Raw genomic sequence first — 24,199 nt, 5'->3', positions numbered from 1 at the left:
TAAAAACCCAGTAAACCTAACGTTCCATAACTAGGTGACTGCTTCAGAGCTGTTGGCCAATGGATGATTAAGAACAACAAACTCAATTTAGCACAAACCTGAAACTCTTGTAACATGTGGAGACAGGAAAAACTGCAATCCGTTGACAATCTTGCCCGAAGAACTAGGAGCACCACCAATAACCTCAAATCAAATAAGAAAACTAGACTCTGCTCTCTCAATGAATCCCCAAATTAATCCAGCAAAAAAATCTAAATTGCATACCATGCTTGTGCGCCCCTATTTTCACGCACCTAGGATTTCATCATAAGGACACTACATGCCTTCTTATATCATGACTGGATTATGAAAATGTCTCGGTACCATGGAACACCAACTTCAGATATGAGAAGCCTCCAAAGGATCCAGAAGTCAGTACCATGCAAACCTATGAGATCACATCTCTCATGCGTTGACTGCCCTTGTCACTAGATGATCAACTTTCGAAATAATATGCACTACACATAAGGCAATATAAGTAAAGGGACCAACATTCCTGCAGAGGAAGCTTTAGAGATAGTCACAGAAAAGGAGACTCCGTTCCGGACTAGCACCTTAAGTAATCATACCTCCCTACAAGAAAAAAAGGCAATTGGTGGCGCATCCTTTTTCATACAGGCATCTAAATTATGGACCTCACTTACAGCAATGATTCAAGCCATCAATAATAACCGAGAATTCAGGAGGATGGTGAAGACTTTGCTATTTCTAACCTGAATCTACAAAATATACCAAACAAGTATTACTCTTCTACCCCCATTAGCAAAATAGACAGCATGGCATCTCGCTTAATACAAGCAAAATCATAAAACACCCATATTTGAATCCAAAATACAACCTTCCAACAGCAAGCAGACAAAACAGAAAAAGTACAGGAACCTAATTTGTAACAACAATAAGAAGTAGAAGAAATAATGCTAACTGTCCAACAAAAGGCACAAGTAAACAACAAAAGGGTAAAACCCCACAATCCAGAGGCATACAACCGTTTGAATCCAATAAAACCTTTCACACAGCAATCTGAAAACCTGTGATATCATTACTGTAGATCACATTACCCCCCCTTGCAATTGTAAATGAGGCCTGGTAGAAAATACTTGAACTAGAAAATAACCATGAATGTTTCTTACTAATTTACGGTTTTGGTGTGCAATCAAACAAAATATATATACTAAAGCTTGCGATGCTCTTACTGATCAGACCAAACTGCACCATTAAATACTCTATATAACAAATTTCGATTTCAAAATAAACAGTGTGACAACTGTTCACGAGTGGCATGACAATACTTTACCCCTATGCATGATTACAAGTAGATGCACACATACTAGCCTTTTTTCTGACATTATGTATACTGTGAAACATTATATTAACTCAAGTACATGAAATCAGCATTATACTGGAACCTTAACAATCATACATTGATCTGCATGAATCTGCATGACAAGAACATTCCAAATGGCACTATACTCATAAGAAACAGCGTGATTAACTCCAGACCTAATTATGGACAGTGGGCTCAGATGGAGTATGTACTACCAGTGTGCAAAGCTTTTCAGTGCCTCGTTAGGGAAGTAAGCGATATTATATACAGAAATATTTTCAAAGTTGCAAACCTTGTCTCGGTGAGGGGGACTGATGAAGTGGTTCACCAGCTTGAACAGAAGCATCTCTAGACCCTCCTAAAGGCACAATCATTTGTGACTTATGTTTCACAGAATTATCCTTTAAAGGTTTTCACTGCTGATACTGGCTTGGAAAGGCCAATCTTGTTGGCATTCTGCACTTCAAACAAAACTGCAGACAACATTTCCAATACATGGTTGGAACTTAACACAGTTTTTTTCAATAAAGACAAAATGGAAAATAAGATCTTTTCGATGCAACATAAAATATCAGATGGGGCACTCACCCCTCCATTGACATAATTCAACTGTGTGCTAGGAAGAAAAACAACATGATCTAACCTGGAAGGTGAACCCTCCACAGGAGTCGAACTACAATGTAAAGAAGGCAAAGATGGGGGGAGGAGGGGTGGGGAGGAGAAGAGAGGTTTCAAATCAAATTAACTCCCTTCACCCGATATATTCAGCGACGGGTCACAATTGGAGGGACCTCCACTACCCACCATATACTCATCAATGTCAATGTGCAGGAGAGTGTAATCTTCCCCAATCACCACCTCTTTACATGCAGTTGTACCTACATTAACACTGGATTCTTTTCTTGAAGGTTCATCTGGAACAGAGCTCACGCATAGCCCCACACGAACACCTCCCTTCAGCGAAGTGTTAGAAGAACAGGTCTTTGAAAGTCTTATCAGGGCAATTGGGGGCATTGCCTGGGCAGCCATGGGTGATCCCACAGTGGAGGCTGAAAGAACAATGGAAGACAGATGGGCCTATCCCTTCTGAGCACATCCAGCCATCTGAGCCCCACCCCCTCTGATGACACAGTCTCTCCCAAGACATTGGTCGCCCAGGGAAGAAGGCAGAGCTAAAAGCGATGAAACAGGAGAGCCAAGACTATGATAGTCTGTCATTGCTCCGGAGGCAGTTCAGGGCATTCTCCGTTCGAACTCAGGGACAGCTGGTTGGGATTCAAAACGATGTTGCTGAGAGCTTCTAGAACTGCAAAAAGATTTCCTTGGCTTTTGGTTTTGCCTAGGAGAGGAAGAAATTACTCGTCCAGAGCTCAATTTCTTCAAAGTCATCTTATTCTCACACCACTTACACAAACAGGGCCAGGTACCTAAGAGTTCGATGGAAGCCAAACAGTCTAAAAAAATACTGCTCGCGGGCACACACACTAGGCAAGGGCCTGCAGAGCAACCGGCACCTCAAGGCCAATAAGGGACCAGATGACCAGCTTCAGCTGTACCAACGCCCACACTTCAAGGCATGACCAAATGGCGAGCAGTGGACGAGAAATGGACAAGCAGTAGCGGCAATGATCGAATAATTAAATGGTTGAATGATCGAATATGTGTGCAGACAACAAGCTTCCTACCTGGCCCAATGACACCTCTGAACCATCAAGGGAGCCCTTGGATCCGCTGCACTTTAACAACCAGTGATGCACAAGGTCACAGAGCCCGACTCCCCAGCAAATCACAGCACCACCTGTGTCACTACAGGGACTGCTAATATCTATGGTGCTATAGCCTCAGCCCGCTGCCTATGCACAGGCACGCACAACAGAATGGACTGGTTCTCGTAACTTCCATGCGACCGGGCTTGCACAGCACTCCGCAGCTCTCCAAAGCCTCCATATATACGGTGGTGCGCTAAAATCTAGCTCAGCTCTGTTCGTCTAGGATAGGATTAAATTTATAGAGCACACTAAAACCTGAACGTGCCAAAGAGCTATAGCAGAATAGGAGAGTCAGCTGGAGGAGCAGCCAAGGTCAGAGATTCAAGATGAGAATAGCCAGGTTTTCAGATGTTTTTAAAGGACAAAAAAGAGTCCGCTTCAGAGATATAGGTAGGCAGGGTGAGTCATGGTTTGGCGGGTGCTCCCGAAAAGGAGCGCTCACCCCATCTAGTCTTCCGAAATCAAGGAATTGTACGTTTTTACAAAATGAGGATCTAGGTGGTCTGCCCGGAGTGTACCAATGGAAAAGGGCATTCATTTAAATGGGGCCGTTATGAAGAAGATCCTTAAAAACTAGGCACAAGGCCTTAAAGGAAATACGCCTCCAGACAGGGAGCCAATGAAGGGAACGAATCCCCTCTCTAACCGAGTGCCACTTGGAAGAGACAAGCTGCCGCATTCTGTACAAACTGAAGTTTATTCAAGTTGGAACTATTGATGTTCAGGTAAAGAGCATTACAGTAGTCCAACCGTGAGGTGACAAGGGCTATAAGGACTGTCTGGTGCAATTGAGATGGGATGTAAGGACAGCTCTTTTTCAGGGTCCTAATGATGTAAAGCTGACAGTGCGACTGACCTGTGCATCAAAACTCAGAGTTATCAAACATGACCCAGATATGTTTGGCTGACCTGGCAGGGGTGGGGAGAGGTCTGCAGACATTTGGCCACCATATGCTTGACCAAATTGAGTTTTGAGAGCCAAACACGAGCACTTAAGTCTTATCAGCATTAATCTTCAGGGAATTATTCTTCATGCCGTAGATAATGCTGGACATGCATTGGTTGAACCTTCCCGCCACCAACGGCAGGTCATTGGAAATGGATAAGATAATTTGAGTGTCGTCTGCTTAAAACAGCACTTGAAACCCAAATGAACACACCAGATCAGCCAAAGGGGACACATAAAGATTGGAAATGGTTGGACTCAAGGATGGGACTTGCGGCACCCCACAGGGGACACTGAAAGCTTTTGCCCTGAAGCCTCTGCAACTGATAATTTGGACCCTATGAGACAAGAAAGAATGGTGAAGCTGCAAGGCTGTCCTGCTGACCCCGCTTGCTGCAGATGCTGAACCATCCATGCCTGCGAGATGTTATTAAATGCTGCTGAAAGGTCCAGCATTACCAAAATAGTCACCCCACCCTGATTAACCAGGGTATGGATGCTGTCTGTGGCCACCATAAGGGCAGTTTCTGTGTAATGGCGGGCACAAAACCCATTTTGAGAAGGATCAAGAATCCCCTAGGTATCAATGAATTTAATCAGCTCCTGATTGATGAATTTTTTAAAGATTTTGTAGGAACTGGTCATAAGGAGATGGGAGAAAGGTTTTTCTCATCTTCGGGATCAGCGTTAACTTTCTTAAGGAGCGGAGTAACCACCGCTTCCTTCCAAATAGCGGGACAAATGCCACATTGGAGCGTGCAATTAAACACCTTCTGCAACAATGTGGCAAAAGGATTCGGAGCAAGTTGAAGTATTTTAGGAATCGTAATGGCCAAAAGAGATCAGAAAGCCGGGCCTGGGTGAAGAGTAGAGTCAAGGAGCCAGGAGCTGAGAACACCTTGCACTACTTTGCAGAGTTGCAGCGTTCCATGAAAGATGTCCTTACAGATGTTCTGCAACCTGTGTCAGCATTATCTGAACATTTGATTCCATTCAACAAAGTCCTCACTGGCAACATAATATTTACTTGGCTCAAGCACTGTTCTTGCCCATTGGTGAATAAGCAGGTGGCCAGACACCATAAACCAGCACCTGGAGACTCTGATTTCCTTACCAAGCATCCTACTTCAGAGACTCTGGTGGTCCAGTCTTCCACCAACAAAGTAAATCCCAATTAATTCCCAACCACCCCCTCAGGCAGGTGGTAAAGAGGAATGAGGTGTTCAGAAAACAAATGTTCCCCTCTGCTAGCCTAGCACTGAGCTCAGTCAATGAGGTTTGTTGATTAGGCCAGTATATGAACTACCTCTGGAACATGGCCAACAAGATCTTGCAGGGCACTTCATGCTGGGCTTGATACTACTGGCTGCCTGGGGTGAGCAGTGTCAGTGTGCTGCTCCGTGCCATGTGTGGATGTGATCCACAGGTTTGTCAGGATGCAGGTCTCCCTTATGAATATGTATTTCAATGGATCACGCGGATTCAGTGAAAAATCTGCTTCTGCCTTAAAACACATTAAGAGGAGTAGGGCCATGACACGTTATTTGGTACTTTTGACTCCTGCTAGTTTACTCAACTATTCAGGAAATTCATAGGCTACTACAGGGGGGGTGACGTACAGGGAACACCAGTCACCTTAGCCCCTCTTAGCAGTCACCCCAGTCCTTTGATGGGGAAGCAACGCTTAGATCCCTAAGGGCATCAGTTCTCCCAGCCCCTCTCACTTACAGCTACAGCTTCTAAGCCACTTTATCTTGCCATTATTTGAACACACCCACCCTGTGGAAAGCAGGATCCAGCACTTTTTCCCCATAGTGGTGATTCATCACATCCAACACACGGGTCCTCTAAAATCGTTTAGCATGGCTATGACCCATCTTTTCTTTCTGGCCCACGACACTAGCTGCCTCCCACATGTGAGCGGCTCTTGGAGAAGCACACATTCATTCCAATGCAAGAGGTGAAACTTCACTCTCCAAAGTAAACATCACAAGGCTTCGGGACTCGAAAAATGGGACAGCTTTTTATTTCATTATTTCCTGGTGCCATGAAGAATGGAGGGCTTAGGACTTTCTTGAATCTTCAACCTCTGAATGGCTTGCTACAAAAGGACACAATCTTAATGCTTACACTGAGACACTGTGACTGTCCTGGATCAAGGCAGTCTGGATGGTAGCCTTAGACCTACAAGACACATTTTCATATACCCATCCTGCAGTCTCACAGACGTTACCTGGAGTTCAAGGTAGGCCAACAACATTTTCAGTTCACCAGAGCCCCTCAAGTGTTCACGAAAGTGATGGTGGTCACCACTCCTCTTCGGAGGAGGGAATACCAATTTTCTCCTACGTAGATGACTGACTGTTGATGGTGGGCTTGCCACAGTCCCTCGTGCACCACCTCCAGGCAACAATGAACCTCCAACATCATTCAGGTTCTTGATCAATGACCCAAAGCTGCACCAGACTCTTTTGCAGAGGTTTCCTTTTATATGAGCTGTGTTGGACACAGTGCTGTTAAGGGCCTTTCGTCCACTGCAACAAGTTCAAGAACTTCGGGCTAGGATCCCAAAGTTACAACCACTGTCCTGAATCTCGGTGAGTGGAGTCTGTTAGACTCTTGCATCCTGCTTTCTGACTATGCAAGGTGGTCTAAATCTAATAAGCCGAACAGGCTCATTAATACGAGGACCATGACGAGGAAGGACTGCTCCAGGAACTAGAAATTTGGAAATATTGTGCCTGCACCTACATGGGTTATGTCATATTGAGAATTCCACAAAAGGACATTCAACACGGTATGCTCTACTTTGATATTGAAATTAACCAATGGATTAATGGATCATATTGAGAATATCACAAAAGGACACATAATACGATTATAAACCACTCTGGTCCATATAAGAAAGAACTTACCTTGACTAAAGACTTGTGGGAACATATAAAGAAGAATTTGATGAAAGAAGAATTTTGCCCTGAAGAAGTCCGTAAGGACGAAACGCGTTGGCTACGCAGATTTTAAAGAAGAAAATGAAATAAGGGATTTTTAAACGGAACCTGCTGATTGGACTTACTCTTGTTGGAATCCACTAAATAGTACTGTATATAAATTCTATGGTGTGCTGGATCATATTGTTTTAAAAAAAAAATCTAATAAGCCCCCTTGGGCCCAGCACCAAGGCAACCTGTCAGATATGTCATCCAGGTTTAAGAGGGAACTGCACACGATCTGCAGAGGTCGCTGGTCTGCTGCAATTGGACCAGCATCAGACCCTTCTCCATTTCAAACACAGAGCTGACGGACGCATCACCGCTGGGTTGTGGTAGTCATCTGGGGAGGAAGAGTTCAGAGGACTCTGGTTTCCGGTGGAAACCAGGCTCCAAAATAATCTATTGGAGTTGCAGGCCATTTGTGATGCTACAGTTGAACCTTAACTTTGCCTTGGCTTTTCTCACATATACTCCCCTTTGAGCCAATGCACACTTGCTGGTTGAGTATTCTGACCTTAAAGACTGTCTTCGTTATTGCAATCACTTCAGCTAGTCGCGTCAGTAAACTCCAGGCTCTATCGGTACAACCACCTTACACCACCTTTTTTCCAGACAACTGGTGCTGAGGACTCATCTGGCCTTCTTACCTAAAGTCATGTCTCCTTTCCACATAGGACAATCCATCACTCTCCCAGTGTTCTTTTACCTGCCTAGTCCCTCGAAAGAGGAGGAGCCGCTCTATTGGTTGGACCCCAAAAAAAGCATTCTGCTTTTCCACATCATTCGAATTAAGGACCTTCGAGTGGATGATCAGCTTTTTGTGGGGTCTCTGAGGAGAAGAAAGGAAAGCTGTGCAGAAAAGGACACTGCATAGGGGGATGGTCCACTGCATTAAGATTTGCAACACAGTGACCTAAAAGCAGCCTCCGGAAAAGATTTGGAGCCCATTCCACCAGAGCTAAGTCTGCTATCACTGCATTGCATTTGGAGTGCCTGTGTTCAACATCTGTGAGGCAGCAACATAGGCATTGCTGCAAGTGTTCACAAACCAATATTATCTTGACAATCAAGTCCGCCAGTAAGGGCATTTCGCCCATTCGGTCCTGCAAAAATGCCTGGTCTGAACCCAGCCCATAGACTCTCTACCTTGCTTTGGTATGTATTCTAAAAGGTGAGATATCTGCAGTTAGAAGTATCCATCAGAAGACACATTACTTCCATTCAGTAACAAATTCCTCACTACACTCCCCTGTTCTTTGGTGTGGTCTCTTACCATATAAAAATACCCCAAAATACAAATCTGAACACCAGTGCGGAGTACAAAACAATGTCCGCATCAGAGCATGTTAAATGAACCAAGCAAGAAACTGATATCAGCATGGGTGTGCTTATACAATGCCCTGCTCAATCACTTCTGGGGGGCGGAAGGAAGCAGATGCTGAGTTGCATAGTGCCACCAAGCAGCCCACAGATGCACTGCAATTAAAAGTTTCCAGATCCAGTCTGGCACAGGGGGAAAATTCTAAAAGTGAGAGGAATTTGCAGTTCGAAGTAGACATTAGAAACTTGTTTCTATCTTAGCCAACATTAGCAACGTATACCTCTCCAGCAGAATAATTACCACGACTGAAAAATGGGAGTTGTCACACCTCTTTTAAAAAACAAAAAGACAATCCGGAGTAGACAGACGCGAGGTTGAGAACAATATACCATTCATGCTTCTCCTAGCCTTGGGGAAAATCACTGAGCAAATGGTCATCAAACAACTTGCACCTTATTAGGAGTAATTCAATTGTCTGCACCCATTTTGATTTGGCAGAGGCACCAAGACAGCTCTTGAGTTATTAGGAACTGTCCTAGATCAATGCAATTCTGCTACTGTTATACAATCTATTGGTGGCGTTCATTACTGTTTATCACAACACACTACAGAGCTGTCAAACAGAGGGTGGGTTTAAGGGGTCGGTTTTTGCATTTTTTACTTACTTTCTTAAAGAGCGGATTCAAAGGGTTTTGCTTCCTCTTTTTTGCCCAGCACCTTTTCTAGTCTACTGTGGAGTTTCTCAAGGATCCTGCTTCTCGCTCTATGTCATTTAATATCCGTGTGCATCTTGTGGTCCAAATGATAGATCCTTCATCTGTCTTGTCATGTCCTATGTCGAGGACACGCAGCCGATTGCGTGTCTCAACCATAAGGCTCCTCATTCAGCTCCTAAACTGACAACCTGTCCTTCAGAAATCATCCTGACTGAAACCCGGTATAGAGGCTGAAAGATCGGAATCATAGCCTGAATATCCCGGATCGCTGCTCGGGAGGATAAATCCGAAACTGAGTTGAATCCAGAACCTCTCCGATGAAGGAGAGCTTCTGAGAGGGACTCGGATGTGACTTTGGCACGTTGATGGAGAACCCCAGCAAAGGCAGGAGGTCGGCCGTAGTCTGGAGGTGGGAGACGACTGCCTGGGGCGAGCCCGCCTTCAACAACCAGTCGTCGAGATAGGGGAAGACTGAAACCCCTGATCTGCGCAGATGAGCTGCGACCAACGTCATCACTTTCGTGAACACTAGAGGGGCGCTGGTAAGGCCGAAGGTGAGCACGGCAAACTGAAAGTGCTCGTGGCCTACCGTGAACCGCAAGTAGCACCAGTGTGCCGGTAGGACAGGGATATGAAAATATGCGTCCTGCAAGTCCAACGCTACCATCCAGTTTCCAGGGTCGAGGGCAGCCAAGACCTGAGCCAGAGTCAACATCTTGAACTTCTCCTTCCAGAAGAAGCGATTGACGTTCCTGAGGTCCAAGATGGGGCGCAGGCCCCCTTTCTCCTTTTTGGGTACCAGAAAGTAGTGGGGATAACAACCACGTCCTACCTCTGGCCCAGGAATGTGCTCAATGGCCCCCTTGTCCAAGAGGGCCATGACTTCCTATTGGAGAAGCGCAATGTGAGCCCCCGACATGCAGTGGAACTGAGGTGGCATGGCTGGGGGGGGGGGGGCAGACTCGAAGGGGAGGGAGTAGCTCCTTCGGACGATTTGCAGCACTCACCTGTCCGAGGTGACAGAACGCCAGTGGGGGAGGTGATGGCGGGTCCTGCGCCCACCGGCGTGGGGTGCACCCCAAGGCTCGGACTAGGAAGGCTTTGAGGCGGATGTTGTGGGAGCGGAGGTGGACTGGCCCGCACGCTGGCCCCCTGTCCTGCCGCGGCGGGAACCACGTCCGCGGCTGCGTAAAGGTTTGTTCTACGCAGGCTTCTGGTTGAACGAACGTGTTGGGGCACCCTTTCCGTTGCCACGAAAGGAACGAAAAGTAGACATGGCTAGGCGCGTGGCGGAGAGACCTAAGGACTTGACCGTAGCCTGGAAGTCCTTACAACGCTCCAGCGCACTATCTGCCTTATCGGCAAACAGGCGAGTACCATCAAAGGACATGTCCATAAGAGAACGTTGAACATCCCCTGAAAACCCTGTGGACCGCATCCAGACATGGCGACGTAGGGCAACTGTTGTGGAGATCGCCCTACCCAGTGAGTCCGCAGTGTCCAGTCCACACCTGATGGTGAACTTAGCTGCATCTTTCCCCTCAGCAACAGCTTGGGAAAGCACTGCCTGAACCTCCTCCGGACACTGAGGCAGCGTCTGCGCAACAGTGTCCCACACAGCGAGAGAGTAGCAGCCCAAGAGACTGGTTTAGACCAGGTGCCCATCAAAACGTCAGTTAACGCCTCATTGAACGGAAGCAGTGGCTCCATACAGCTTGCCGCTGGCTGAAGTACTTCAGTGAGGAGATTCATTTTGAGGGACACCGTAGGCAGGTCGAGGTCAGGGGCCTCAGCTGCTCTACAGAGCACAACAGTGTATGTGGCGCCCATCTGCATAGCCACAGCGGGAGGAGAAAGAAAACCAGGGTCAGATGAGAGGTCAAGGCCACCTGCATCCTCCAAGTCCATTCCCGTTCCGACCAAAGAGGATCCTCAGACCCCTCCCAGTCGTCCCCTTCCTCCACTGCCCGTGGAACAGGCTGCGGCGGTGGGGAAGGGACAGGGGAATAGAAAGGGTCGAACGGCGCAGTGTCCCAATTATGGTCCCAACCAGGAACAATATTGTCCGGGAACCCAGGCAAGGGCGGCAGTGGAACGAACGGAACCTACTGCGGCGCCGGGTGCGGAGGCGCCGGCAGAGGACATTGTGGTGGTGGGGCCGGAGCCGCCGGCAGAGGACCTTCCGGCACCGGGGCCGTTGCAGCTGGCAGCGCCGGCAGCAGAGCCGGCGTCAAGGGAGGGTCCTCAGCTGGGACTGCAGGGTCCGATGGCACGCCGGCGAGAGCCAGAGGCCTGAAAAGGAGGGCCATGGCAGCAAGAAAATCTTGCACTTGGGCAGGAGTCGCCAACGGACATGGATAAGGTGGGTAGGCTGCGGAACTCACAGGCTCCAAAGGAGCATCCGGAGACCGACGGGGGGACATCGGAGAGCGGAAACGCTTCTTCGACTTCTTCTTATGACGTCTCTTACCAGATTCCCAGTGTGAGGACTTCGATACCCGAGGAGCGATGGAGATGGCTCCGCGGGCAGCCCCTCGAACGACCCCTGGACCTCGAACGGCGCAGGGACGACTGCCGGGCCTCGAGCAGCTTGCGGGACCACTCCCGCAAGGCCTTCGGAGCCATGGCCAGACAGTCAGAACATGACCGGGAGTCATGGTCGTGCTCCAGACAGTAGAGACAGACACCATGGGGTTCGGCCACCGACATCGTACGGCGACAGGCTCCGCAGGATTTAAATCCAGGCATCCCTACGTGGCACCAGGAGCCAAAGACTCAAAAATGGGAGACAAAAAGTCTCAAAAGTATACTCAAAAAGTGACTAGGGTACGTGCTCTAACCGGATCTGCGCTTGCTGGTGCGGAAAAAGAAAGAACTGACGTCAGCGCACATGGGTGGCACCTAAATAGTCTCCGTGACGTCATTTCGGCGACGGACGCGGAGCCGCACGACGCCACCTTACGACGCGCAGGGGTACTGCTGACAAAAAACAATCCGAATCTAGTCTAACGCCTGGGGATATTCTAAGGTAAGGAATCTATCACTAACGTGTCTCTTTCAGATTTGGTGGATACTGTATACTTCAATGATGTACCATACCTTTAATTTATTTGCAAACTTTTAACCTTTCTTCCTTTAGAAACATTGCCTTTTGTCATATACTGGTTTTCTGTGTACATATTAAAGATATGTGCACTTACCACTTACATAGTGGAGCTGGCCAAAGCCATGCTATGTTGATGTGATCCAAAGACTGCAGGTTGCAATGAGCAGTTCATATGCCATTTAATTTCCCTAGATGATCCTAAAGCTAAATTGCTTGTCATTCCCCAGAAATGCGGTCTCTTAACGCTCGCTGACATCTCAGAGCATCATGTTCAATAATGTGAACAATACTGGTGCGTTCACTCCTCTGCAAGGCAAGGTAAAGGTTCTTGCCATGGACACAACATTACTTTTATTTTCAGACCCTCCAGAATATTGTGGGATAAACAAGGAAATTGTGCGGCAAAATATGTGAACTTTTACAGCACAATATTGAGATTTTAGCAACATTTTTGCACTACAGTTCATTAGTTTTGTTTTGGATTTTAAGTTGAAAGTACGAATTACCTTCCTAGAAGATATATAAACGCTCCTTAATCTATCTTTAGGCCTGCGGGAATGCACATTCCACGTATTTCCACATACATCCTCTCAGCATCCTGTACAATAAAGAACAGTGTGCACCCTCACTTGCCAAATGGTTTTGTTATGTATTGTTATGTATTGCCCCACATCTTGAATGTGTGCAGCGATGGCACCTGTTTTGCCCTAGCTACGCATGTCTACACATAGGGTGGTGGGAGGAAAAGGTGCAATGACCACAAGAAGGCATGGGAAGAACATGTGATCATCCGGTCGCGTTTCATAGATTTGTTTTTTGTGTGGAGAGGCTCTGCAGAGTGCTATGAATTTTGTTGAGCAAATAATGTAAATAATTTGAATTTGGGCTTCACCCATAAAATGACTCCAAAAAGAGTGAACTTTCTAGATTTAGAGGTTTTCATGATGAACAACAAAACTGAGACCAAACTATACAGAAAGAAAACTGCAGACATAAAAATACTGCAGGCTTCCAGCTTTCACCCGAGCCACCTCATAGCTAGTATCCCCCTATGGTGAAACGCTAAGAGCCAAGCGTAATTGTAGCTTGAGCAGTGATGCTATTGCTTGTCAGAAGGAAATGATTCGTAGGTTCAGCGAAAGAGGATACAACATGGGGTTGCTCACACACAGTCGGTAGTAAACAAAAAAGAAATGGACACAATTCTGTTTGCCAGGAGAGCTAAGAAACAAGGCAAAGGGGTAGGTAGGTTGATAACACCCTACAGTAAACAAGACAAAGAACTAAGAGTATTGGTTAAAAACATAAAAAGAGTTCCAAGAAGTTCCCAGATTACATAATGCAGGGCTTTCTCAATAAGGGACACCCTGGTGAAGAGCAGCCCTGAAGTATGTAAGCCCAGACAATGGCTGATCCCGAAGAAGGGATTTCATAAAGTGTAGAACATGAACTATAGACAAACATTACTGAATATCAAACACCTCTTCATGACACACCCTGCATAATCACGGGCACCTTTAAATGCAAGAGTGACTTTGTGGTATATGTACTAACACATAGATGCAACTTAAGGTACACAGTCACCACTGAGCTGCAGGTACACAAATGTTTTCTGCAGCACATGCTGGCAATCACAAATGCAGACTAGACATACCCAGTGGCAAGGCACTGTACAGAATTTCATAAGAATGAGATATTCTGTGATTGATGCTATCCCCCGAGTTGAAGGGGTGGGGGGAGATTATTTAAAGGCAGTAAGGCAGCTTGAGACGAAGTATAATCTTGATTCCAAGTCTCCTAATAGACTTAATGCCAAAGAGAAGCTGTACAGCTGCTTGTAATATGTGAAAGAATTAATTGGTTTTCATACAAGGGTATGTCCTGAATCAGTTAAATCATGAAAGTGTGTTGTCATTATTTGAGGCTGGGTGGTTCTCCGGTGGCAATGTGACAGTCCTCTTTTAAGATGAATCCTATTTTAAATTTTTCATGGAAAAGTTGCTTCTTTGAGTTAAGCCGGTATAAATATAGGACATTAGTGAGCAAGGAAACACAAAGTCATTATTTATGGCCTTGGATTGATATACTGCCATAGTACCAAATTATGGGGCAAAGATTCATTTCAAAAACCAAAGAGAGGGAGAGGATCACTCTTGTTCCCCCTGCAAATACTCGTATAAAACAACAAAAGAGTGATTAGTATAGAACTAGTAAAGCTAGCCAATAAAACAGCGTGGGAAAACAAAATAATTTTATAAAAGAACCCTCACTCACCAACCTGGTTGGTGACATGCTTCATCATCGGGTTCCCACCAGAGAGGCCGAGTGCCTCCCTGGTGTGCTTCGACGCCTGAGTTACAGCGGAGCAGGTTTCTGGTGGGGGTGATTGTGAAAATGTGGTGTAAGTATTAAAAGGTGGCTGGTTTTAACCAAAAATGATTTATTCCAGGTAAACCAACAACCGTTAAAAACCAAGTGGGACGGACATGAACTGGCCGGTTAGGACAACCAGAGTTGTCCGAATTAAAATAAGTGGAAGGATATGGTCAACATGTTTCAGCTTTTGTTGCAAATTTGCTAAGCATTCTTCAGGACCAGGTGAGATTCCACGGCGGTATGCGCACGCTAAGGCGCACCCTAACCTGTGGAACCATGCTAGTGGTAAAACTAGAACGCGGCTGAGTGTGCTTTTCAAAAAACTTTAACAAATCACTTTGGAGACAAACGAGCGTACGGAGATGAACAAATTTATTCTGCACCAAATCAATGTTTATACAACAACCAAGCATCGTCCCACATGTATACGTTTATGTGTGTCCTGTTTGTTTTTTCTTGCAGAATTTAGTGGCCCAGGAAATCCCAGGAGGCCACATCGGTAGAACCGTAAGTTTTACCACTTGGTTTTTTAACGGTTGTTGGTTTACCTGGAATAAATCATTGTTGGTTAAAACCAGCCACCTTTTAATACTTACACCACATTTTCACAATCACCCCCACAAGAAACCTGCTCCGCTGTAACTCAGGCGCCGAAGCACACCAAGGATGCACTCGGCCTCTCTGGTGGGAACCCGATGATGAAGCATGTCACCAACCAGGTTGGTGAGTGAGGGTTCTTTTATAAAATTATTTTGTTTTCCCACGCTGTTTTATTGGCTAGCTTTACTAGTTCTATACTAATCACTCTTTTGTTGTTTTATATGCAAAGATTCATTTGCCCACTTGGGCTTAATTGTGAAGCAAATCCATTCAGCAGTTTTAGAGGTATTAAAGGAAAAAGAAATATAGATATCTAGGGATGCGAATCCTCAGCGGATATGACAGATTGCTTGGTGAGATCGGATTAGCTGCCAACATTTCAAACAGGTAGCGTGGGCAGCCATCTTCGAACTTAAGACTGAGCCAGAGGCTCAAGACCCCCCCACAAAAAACAACAAAAGGGAGCAGGGAAGGAGTACCATTAACCCCTAGGCCTGGTGGGCCAAAAGCATTTGTTTTTTAAATTGTTGCTGCAAATCTGCGGGGGAGCTGCAAATCTGCTACAAAAACGTGTAAAAAAAAAAAAAAAAAAGCAAGGGGGGTCTTTAGCGCTTCTTTTTCCTAAAGCCCCCGGATGGGCCAAGTCCCTGGGAGCGGTAAATAGTTACATATTTGGGAGGGTCACGCATGCAGCCTCTTTTCCCAGGCCGTTTTGCTTCTGGGAGCAAACTTTTGATCCGTTTCCCTACCCACACTGAAACAGCAAGGGAAACAGACCCAAAAATTGCTCCCACCCAGAGGGAACAGTATTAGGAGTTTCTCCCTGTGGACAGGAGCAATGATAGCTCCAGCTGTATGTGGAGAGCCCGCTGGGGCCCTGGGAATCCCCCGCGGCCCCCGAACAAGAGTATGGTGGATGCCCTTGGTGGGCACCCACCTTTACCAGAATTACTCTTTAATACAAAGATTGATCATTTGTTCAATACCTCTAGACAACTATGGTGCATGAGGAGCACATGTTTTGTAAACAGTTACACACATTAGCTGGACACAGGCTGTACAAATTTAGGGAAAAATGTATATGATAGTTACGCATCACTATGTAAACAATAAAATAAACACTTAAATTATTGATTACATCACTGATTACATAATCCAGTCATTTGTGATGTCATAAATGATGTCCTGGAACATGTGAGTGATGTCATATGTGAGGACATAAGCAGTGCATGGCGGGAGTGCAAGTTATAGTTAGCTCTGCTAAATAAATCGTGAATTTCTGTGGGGGTTTTTTGAGTTCAAGAAATTAATGTAGTCTTTGTCAAATTGACCTAACTATAACGTTACTTTAACCTTTGTTTTTTCAGTGAATATAAATATAGATATATCTCCTAGCTCTCACTACCAATGACTGCAGCAGGGAGGAGGAGTGGGGGAAAAGCTGGCTTTCTGCTGCTGTCAGGCTTTGAGATGGTGATTTATCCCGTCCCTAGGCAGGAAGCCAGCTACAATGATAAAAGAAACATGTTTTTTGAGGCAGATGAGTGAAAAATAGCGGGTATGACATGGTGAGAAACCAGTACGGGCACCTGAACTAGTAACGTTTCCTGTCAGCTAGGAAAGCAAGTGGCTTAGCCGGGGCCATAGGCGTAGAACACAACATTGTCAGATGGTGTTTTGCATATGTTCTATTTGGCAGTCATAGGTGAGGTTGTTACTGTTCTCAATGCATTATTTAAGCTGTCTGATTTTACAGGAATGGACAATCCACTGAACTTTATGAAAGGAAGCACAGCGTTAAATCCCACTTTCATGGAATATGTCTTTCAACCCACTCATTTGAGAACAACCATTGCCCCCCTCAGTAAATTAACATGAAATTGGAGGAATTAAAATATCCCTTCTCAAAACAGAATGCATTTTTATTCAGGGATGAAATATTAGTTTTCACTCACTCCTCGTGCAATTTTCAAGGCAGCATGCAAAGCTGAGTAATATCTTCTGCAGCTATTTAGTCTATAACAATAGGGAAAGTGGGCGTGAATAGCTAAAATAGGACCCTTCCTGAACTAATGTTTTAAGTTAGTTTGTTATGGGAAATGTAAAATATGAACAGTAGAAAATGTAGAACACAAGAACATAGCGCAAGAACAACAAGCATTGGCATAGCCAATAGTTCTCGCCTTTGGGACCTTATAAGTGTTTCGTTATGCAGCTCAATATCCTTGGTGCAACAACATCAACTGTTGCATGGCTAAGCACTTATAAGGTCCCAAAGGCGAGACCTATTGGCTATGCCAATGCTTGTTGTGTAATTTTTTCCCGTTCATTTTCACCGCCGATCTTTTAGATGAGCTTTCTGTTTTTAAATGTTATGCTCTTATATATTAATTAGTTTTTTAGTAATATTGTACTGGTGGTTGGACGTTTTAATTGCATTTAAACAATTTAGTAATAACAAATATCAGTTTGTTAAAATATTTTAGTTCGTCAAATTAGGTTGCACTATAAAATACCTTAAATAAATACATGAAAAAAATAAGCCAAACAAGCCCCAGCCACTGCCTTTGCAAATAGGTCGCGCTTTGCCTCGTCTTTTTTTGTGAAGTTTACAGTGCAGTGTTTTTTGTTGTTGTTATTTCAGAAAGAAAAGAAAATCGCAATGCATATGTGCAGAATGACTAACTTTACTAGCTTATCGCTGTCAGTGTATTTATAACAATACGAGACCTGTAAGAGGGGTATACCACTTAATATAACTGATATACTTATAAATATATTGCATGGCACATATAAAATTATCCATGGTATGGAGGGGAAAAGTTGAATGGTAAGCTAGGGAATGGAACCGAAAACTAAGAACTATGAAAAATATATACAAAATTATACAAAAGGCAAAGTTGCAACCCAGGGGATCAGCAGTAATGGCAAGGCTTCAAGTTGATCGATGGCGCCGCAGGCATTATTAATGGTTTGCAGATTTTTACCTTTAAAACTCTGGGCGGATTATTTATTATGTCGCAGCCCGGCATGCATGATCTATGAAAGGCGCAATAATCTTTGTACGCGCCCCTCTAATTTGCCTGGTCTGCAGTCTTTAATTACAAACCCGACCCAAAAGAGCACTCCAGCTGTTGGGGCCTACAGAAGAAAAATAAATAAGCAACAACTGTTGTGGCACCCGCGCTTTACTTTTAACATTAAAAGTGAAGCGCAGGTGCCGCGATTATAGCAAAAGTAAAGAAATAGATGTTTTTTTCTATTTCTTTACTTTTGCTATAATCGCGGCACCCGCGCTTTACTTTTAAATGTTAAAAGTGAAGCGCGGGTGCCTCGATTATAGCAAAAGTAAAGAAATGGAAAAAAAAATCTATTTCTTTACTTTTGCTGCAATCGCGGCATCGGCGCTTTACTTAAAGGTAAAGCGCCGGTGCCGCGATTGTAGCAAAAGTAAAGAACAAGCAAATGGTGCGCGCGAAAGTGATCGTGAGCAAGGCGGCCAGGAGGAAAGCCTCTGGTAGCACTGTGAAAACCCGCTTACAAAATGTCTCTCCGAGCAAAGCATGCGCTGGCTCAGGAGAGACTTAAAAACGAGCAGAGAGCACACAGCTGTACGTGGTCAAAAACCAGGTGTAGGCCCAAATCTTGTGCTGATGAGAGGAGGGTTAAGAGTTCATTTGATGACACAATGGAATAGGTAACTTGAAAGGAGTGCGGTTAAAAGCCAACTCGTGTTTAGCAAACCTGAAAACATTTATTGTTTTAACACACAGGTTGACCGGCACGCAATTTGTATCTCCAAACAAATTGTAACCTGGGTGCAGGAAACTCAATTGGGTTAGAGCACATGGAGATCTTTTGTGCACAATGATGAAAAAGCACACAATTTACCAAAATTGTATTTACCACTAATCCACATACACTCATGTACAAGAATGGCAAAGTTTGATAAGCATTGTTCGAAACTGTAATGAAGAATATGTATTGAATTAGGCTGAAGTCAAGGGTCACAGGTGACTTTATAGTTCTTACGATAGGCATGCATTAATCTGTATCGGATGTAATGATTCACTGCTGAAGTTCTGAAACCCTTACTGTTCAGTTTTGTATAAAAGTAGCTGTTTGTGATGTGTCAAATTGAGACTGGCTGCCTAGCTGTGTGCGGGAAGAGTGTCTCATTGTCGCGACAACAAAGAGCGGTCTTTGCGTTGCCAAGGAGTCTGTGTCTTTTTCATTTTTTAAACATTGTAGTCAAACGTTGATAGTTAAACAAGAAAATCGGGTATTCGAGATCTAAATATGCAAAACCCGGAGTTCAGCTCCAATTGTTTCCAATCATGTAATAAAATATTTAAATGTCAAAAAAGTAATGTTGCTTTCATTTTTGTTGCTATAACAGACACCTGCAGTTTGTTATGCACAGAAACAAAAGCAAACGAACAAACAGAATGACAAAGTAGTGAAATGTGCCTGTAACTCTTTGTGATGTCAATCATCTGCGATTCTTTCATGTTTGATCCTCCCCTTCATGTGCCAAAGATAATCACAGTGTACTGTAAATAGAAAGACGAACGGCTGCTCTGGGCACCACCTAGTGTAAGAGTATTGGTTGTTACCTATTATGTGCAGTTATACCTAATGCTTCTGCTAAAGTTAGGGTGATGCTCAGATCAAAGAGTTGCATCTTCACAAACTTGTAACAGGCGATAGTCCAAAATACCACTTCTTGGACCTCACAGTCCTCTTTGACTAAACTGCACTATTTTTTAACTAACTACTACAAGTCATATTGTATTGTATTATTAAACAATTCACAAAATGCATGTTTCATGGGGGGGGGGGGGGGGGGTAGGCGGAGGGGATGTGTCCAGAGAGTACTTACTTGTAATGTAGTGTCAAAGACCACAAGCTTCGAACTGGTGGGAACAATGTCGTAGCACTTGTGTGATTTCATGAACCGCATATAGATGTCACTCTCCGACTCTTCAACTGCTGTAAAAGAAGAGATTAGGATTACTTTAAATTAGATTGGCTAACTATTAGTTGCAATAAAACAATAAGGAGATTCATGGAGTATAGAAGTGATGAGAAAGTACCACATTTGCAAAATCTTTCTTCTTTTCCATGAACTGGTGGGTTTGTGCTGAAAAGAAAAGAATGTGGTCATCGGTTTAAGGGTTTTGTGTTTCTGACTTGGTCTCAGAGGGACACTCATACCTCGCCAATCCCTGTTCAACCCATCGTGCCTCCTCAAAGACTCAGACAATAGGAAAGTAGGAAGTAGACAGTAGAAACAAATAGGCTAAACGAAAGAAATAGAAAGGTACTTTTTTTGACAGTTCCTAAGCCATTCCTGCTTACTAGCTGAAGCATTACTAAGCCATAGAAGTTCTGCGACATAGGATACAGCCACAGAATATGGCCAATGTTACAGTGTTAGACAAAACATACGGTTACTGTCAAAATTACTGTTCCTCAAAAAAAGACCATCATCTTCCATTTATAACTAAATATTATACCCATCAAACTACGATTTATGCTTCTATGCACTCAGGAGACACCATTTCCTGAGGCACCCTAAGCCAGCTGGCACGACCTTATTATTAGTTGTTCAGAACCAGAAGCCCTTCTGGTCAACCACGACTCCTCTCCTGCCTACTGAGCAAAAAGACAGAAGAGTAGGTGGCAGGAGGAAGAGGAGGCTTCATATTTTGATTTCTCAAGGTAGAAGCGGGAGACCTAGGAAGTAGCCTCAGTATCTCCCCTTCAGGACCAACCTCACATTAGCATTAACTCCCTCCCAAGCATTGCCCCAGCTCCCAGCCTTCTCCTGCTTCAAAGCTCTCCTCATTACAGCCTTCTCTAACAAGCACTGTTTTAAGGGGATTCAAAGTCACTTCGAATTAGTCTTTTCAGACTTCGAAGACAATTTTCTGATCTGCTCAACATAACTCTCTGCTTTCCATCAAGGTTCATCAAATGGGATTTCCCCTGTGTACTGCATCGCATTATGCCCCACAGAATAGTCTGTATGGACTTTAGTGAGAAGAGCACTGTAAACCACGACAGCAGGAGCATCCAAGTAGGTTCATGAGGATCGGCTATATGACAGTTTCAGGATTAGCACATATGCAAACCAGTTCCAATTAGACTCGTATGTACATGTATCTTATGGACTATCCGGACCATATGGCATGGATTATGTTGGATATGATAAAAAAGGACGAATTTGTACTCTTCTAAGAATCTGAAAGGCCAGTGAAAGGCTCGTAAAGCTGGAGTGATTTGATGCCAGTATTGCGGTGCAGCAGTCAGCAGTCAGCAGTGGCAGAGTTCTTGAGCCTGTGCAGAAAGGTATCAGAAGGCCCTAAACAGCGCTTCTGGAATACGCAAAGCTTGCCTGCTGTCGATGCAGGAATCTGGGATACAGGAAACTAATCCAGTCTTGCGGGATTGCTTTAAAACGTTGAAGGACATAGATGGCAAGGTACACGCCATTTTGACTCATCCGAATTTTGTTGACGTCCTGACCAGCTCCTGTAGCCAGTTGAAGCATCAGACAGTAATGCCATATTGCCAAAATTATCAATCCCCTCAAGCGCACATTTGTGGCAGAAAGTGAGGCATGACCCGACCTGGACTCGCTTGAAGGTTGAATATCTGCCTAAGGGAGCATTAGAGGGGCTAGCAGCACAAAAATAATGCTTAAACTTGGCCACACTCTGCCCAGGGGACAGTATGTAAAATATGCATTTAAAAGGGTTCATAAATGTTGCTCATGTGAGCAACTTTGTTTGTTGTCCCAATTACATTCGCTTAAATTTGGCCCCACCCACACACACATGGGAGACCCAAGTGCCAGTGGAATCAGCCTACCCACTTTGCTGGCTGGTGCCACACTAAGGGTAGACTGTGAGGTATAAAATTGCCAACACCACAAAATAATAAGATTTAAAGGATGAACTATGGCTAGTGATAGTGACTTTAAAATTCTGGCTTCAGCCTGGACTGCAGAGCTAGTTCCATGTTGGTCTCTGCATCCGTGGGTGCGCCTAGTTGCTTCACTGTGACGCTGAATGTGTTATCACTGGTTCAATGAAAACACTAGCCCTCCTCTGCACCATTAGCAGCAAGATGAACACACTTAACATGCCTGTGCATGGACTTTCCATAAGATAAATGCACCTACATTATAGTTAGCTCGCATCCCAAGAATGCAGCGACACACATACAGGCCAGTCAACAGTCAAGCACATTAAAGTCCATCAAGCATTCCCCTAGCTTCTGTGGAGCGCGACTGGCCTCTCCTGAAAGGGTCTGTTAGGATAATGGTCACATACCCTGCAGCTACATGCATGTTTGATCCTTTGAGGCTTAAACCCTATTCTCTGTGTATCGAAATTGCTCAGCAGAAGTCGACTTCACGTCGCACATAATAGGTACTGCCACGGAGTTAAAGAAGGGGCTCGAGGCGCTCCATCACTGTTAATCAGTGCCTAAAAGTCAGTGAAACCTGCAACAAGCACAAGACCCTTTGGTTGCTAAGACAGAAATGTAAATAACTCTCCGGTGACTACCTGCGCGGAACCACGACCGCCGCCTCCCACAGGATTTACCATTCGAAAATCGGGAAGCAAAAGTTAAAGTGGCCCACGGCAAATACTGGGAATAAAATCTTGTATATGCAGTTCAGAACAGCAGGACGCAAATGTATGCAGTTAAATGGGCATGTTTTCAGTGAATGAGAAGAAAGCAGGAAAAACTACTGCAAATTGCATTTGTTAAGCAAAAAATTAAACGTTTTATCTTTCATCAAACACAGACCACTCAAAAAAGTAATTATATCCGAAGCCAGAGGGCCTGTATGGAAGTATGTGGTGAATATGGATGGATCACTGTGACGCAGGGGCGCAACTAGACCAGAACTTCGAGGGAGGCGGAGGGAGTGTGGGGGGCTAAGAGTCCAAGCAAGGGCTGGTTCGAGCGCTGGTGGCGGCCATTACCATAGTCTTTTTGGGCGGTCTACTCCCCCATAACCTCCTTCTCCATGAATTCCCTCACTGCAGTGTCAGATTAAACATTGTGGAGGTCCCTAGGCAGTCGAAATTTCGGGCTCCCCACCAAATACCCAATGCGAAGGATTATTTTTACAAACTGACAGCAGCCGGAAGATGAGCTTTTAAGAGACAAACTGTTATGTGACTGATGACGCGGGTTTATGTACCTTAAATTGTTAATGGGTACATTACATTAATACAGTCTTTTCTATAAGGAGTCTTTAATGTAAAGATTTCGTGTCTTTGAGTTGATTCATTTTTTTCTATCTTTTGAAAACAATATTTAAGAAAGCTCTATTGTAATTTTCTCTCAAGAACAAATCAATATTATTTTTATCTGTTGTCACAGGGCCCCTAAAAGGAGCGGGGACCCATAGGCCGGTGCCTACTTGGCCTATTTGTTGATCCGGAACTGCCTCACTACCACTCTCCGACAGTGCACCTCATTTCTCCATTGCCTCTCTCCGATGTAGGTTTCATTTTTTGTATAGTTCTACTCATAGTTCACTCACAATCAGTTCTGTGGTCTGCATGGTATATGTTCTTTGCAGCAGGCACATTAACCCTCTGCGCTACTTTACGATGAGCCACAACTGCCCCAGACAACATTTCTAACTCTAACCAGTTGTAACATTAATCACCAGTTATCTTGCCATTTTTTTTGTTGACTGAAAACTGCCTGATGTACAAGGAAGTTCATGTGCTTTTAAGCCTATTATTATTTTTAAACACAGCGCCTCACCAAAGTCAAAGCCAGGTGCAGCTGCACTGGTCGCACTGCCCTAAAGCAAGTCCTGCTCCCAGCAATGGGGCAGGACAAACATTTCCAGGTATTAACTCATAGCTAACTTTTTTTTTTTTTTTATGTAATCCATGTCACAAACATTTGACATAGCAGTTATGTGCCATACAAACAAAAAGTTAACAGAAGAGAATAGATTTACCAGGGAGGCAA

General features: G+C 44.6%; 1 protein-coding gene across 3 annotated transcripts in view; it reads right to left on the bottom strand.

Moving 5' to 3' along the window:
* Window positions 1–24,199, bottom strand: part of PRKAG2 (protein kinase AMP-activated non-catalytic subunit gamma 2) — a 679,831-nt gene that overhangs the window by 134,138 nt on the left and 521,494 nt on the right. For 2 of the 3 annotated variants that reach the window (XM_085632017.1, XM_085632015.1), the window contains exon 4: window positions 20,070–20,179. In XM_085632017.1, the coding sequence (XP_085488143.1) occupies window positions 20,070–20,179 (110 nt within the window). The remainder of the gene's footprint in view (window positions 1–20,069; window positions 20,180–24,199) is intronic. The other variant, XM_085632016.1, reaches the window with a different exon arrangement.

The sequence above is a fragment of the Triturus cristatus genome, chromosome 10 (assembly GCF_964204655.1).
Source record: "Triturus cristatus chromosome 10, aTriCri1.1, whole genome shotgun sequence".
NCBI lineage: Eukaryota > Metazoa > Chordata > Amphibia > Caudata > Salamandridae > Triturus > Triturus cristatus.
The sequence above is the reverse complement of the archived record's forward strand: the minus strand, read 5'-3'. Positions and strand labels throughout refer to the sequence as shown.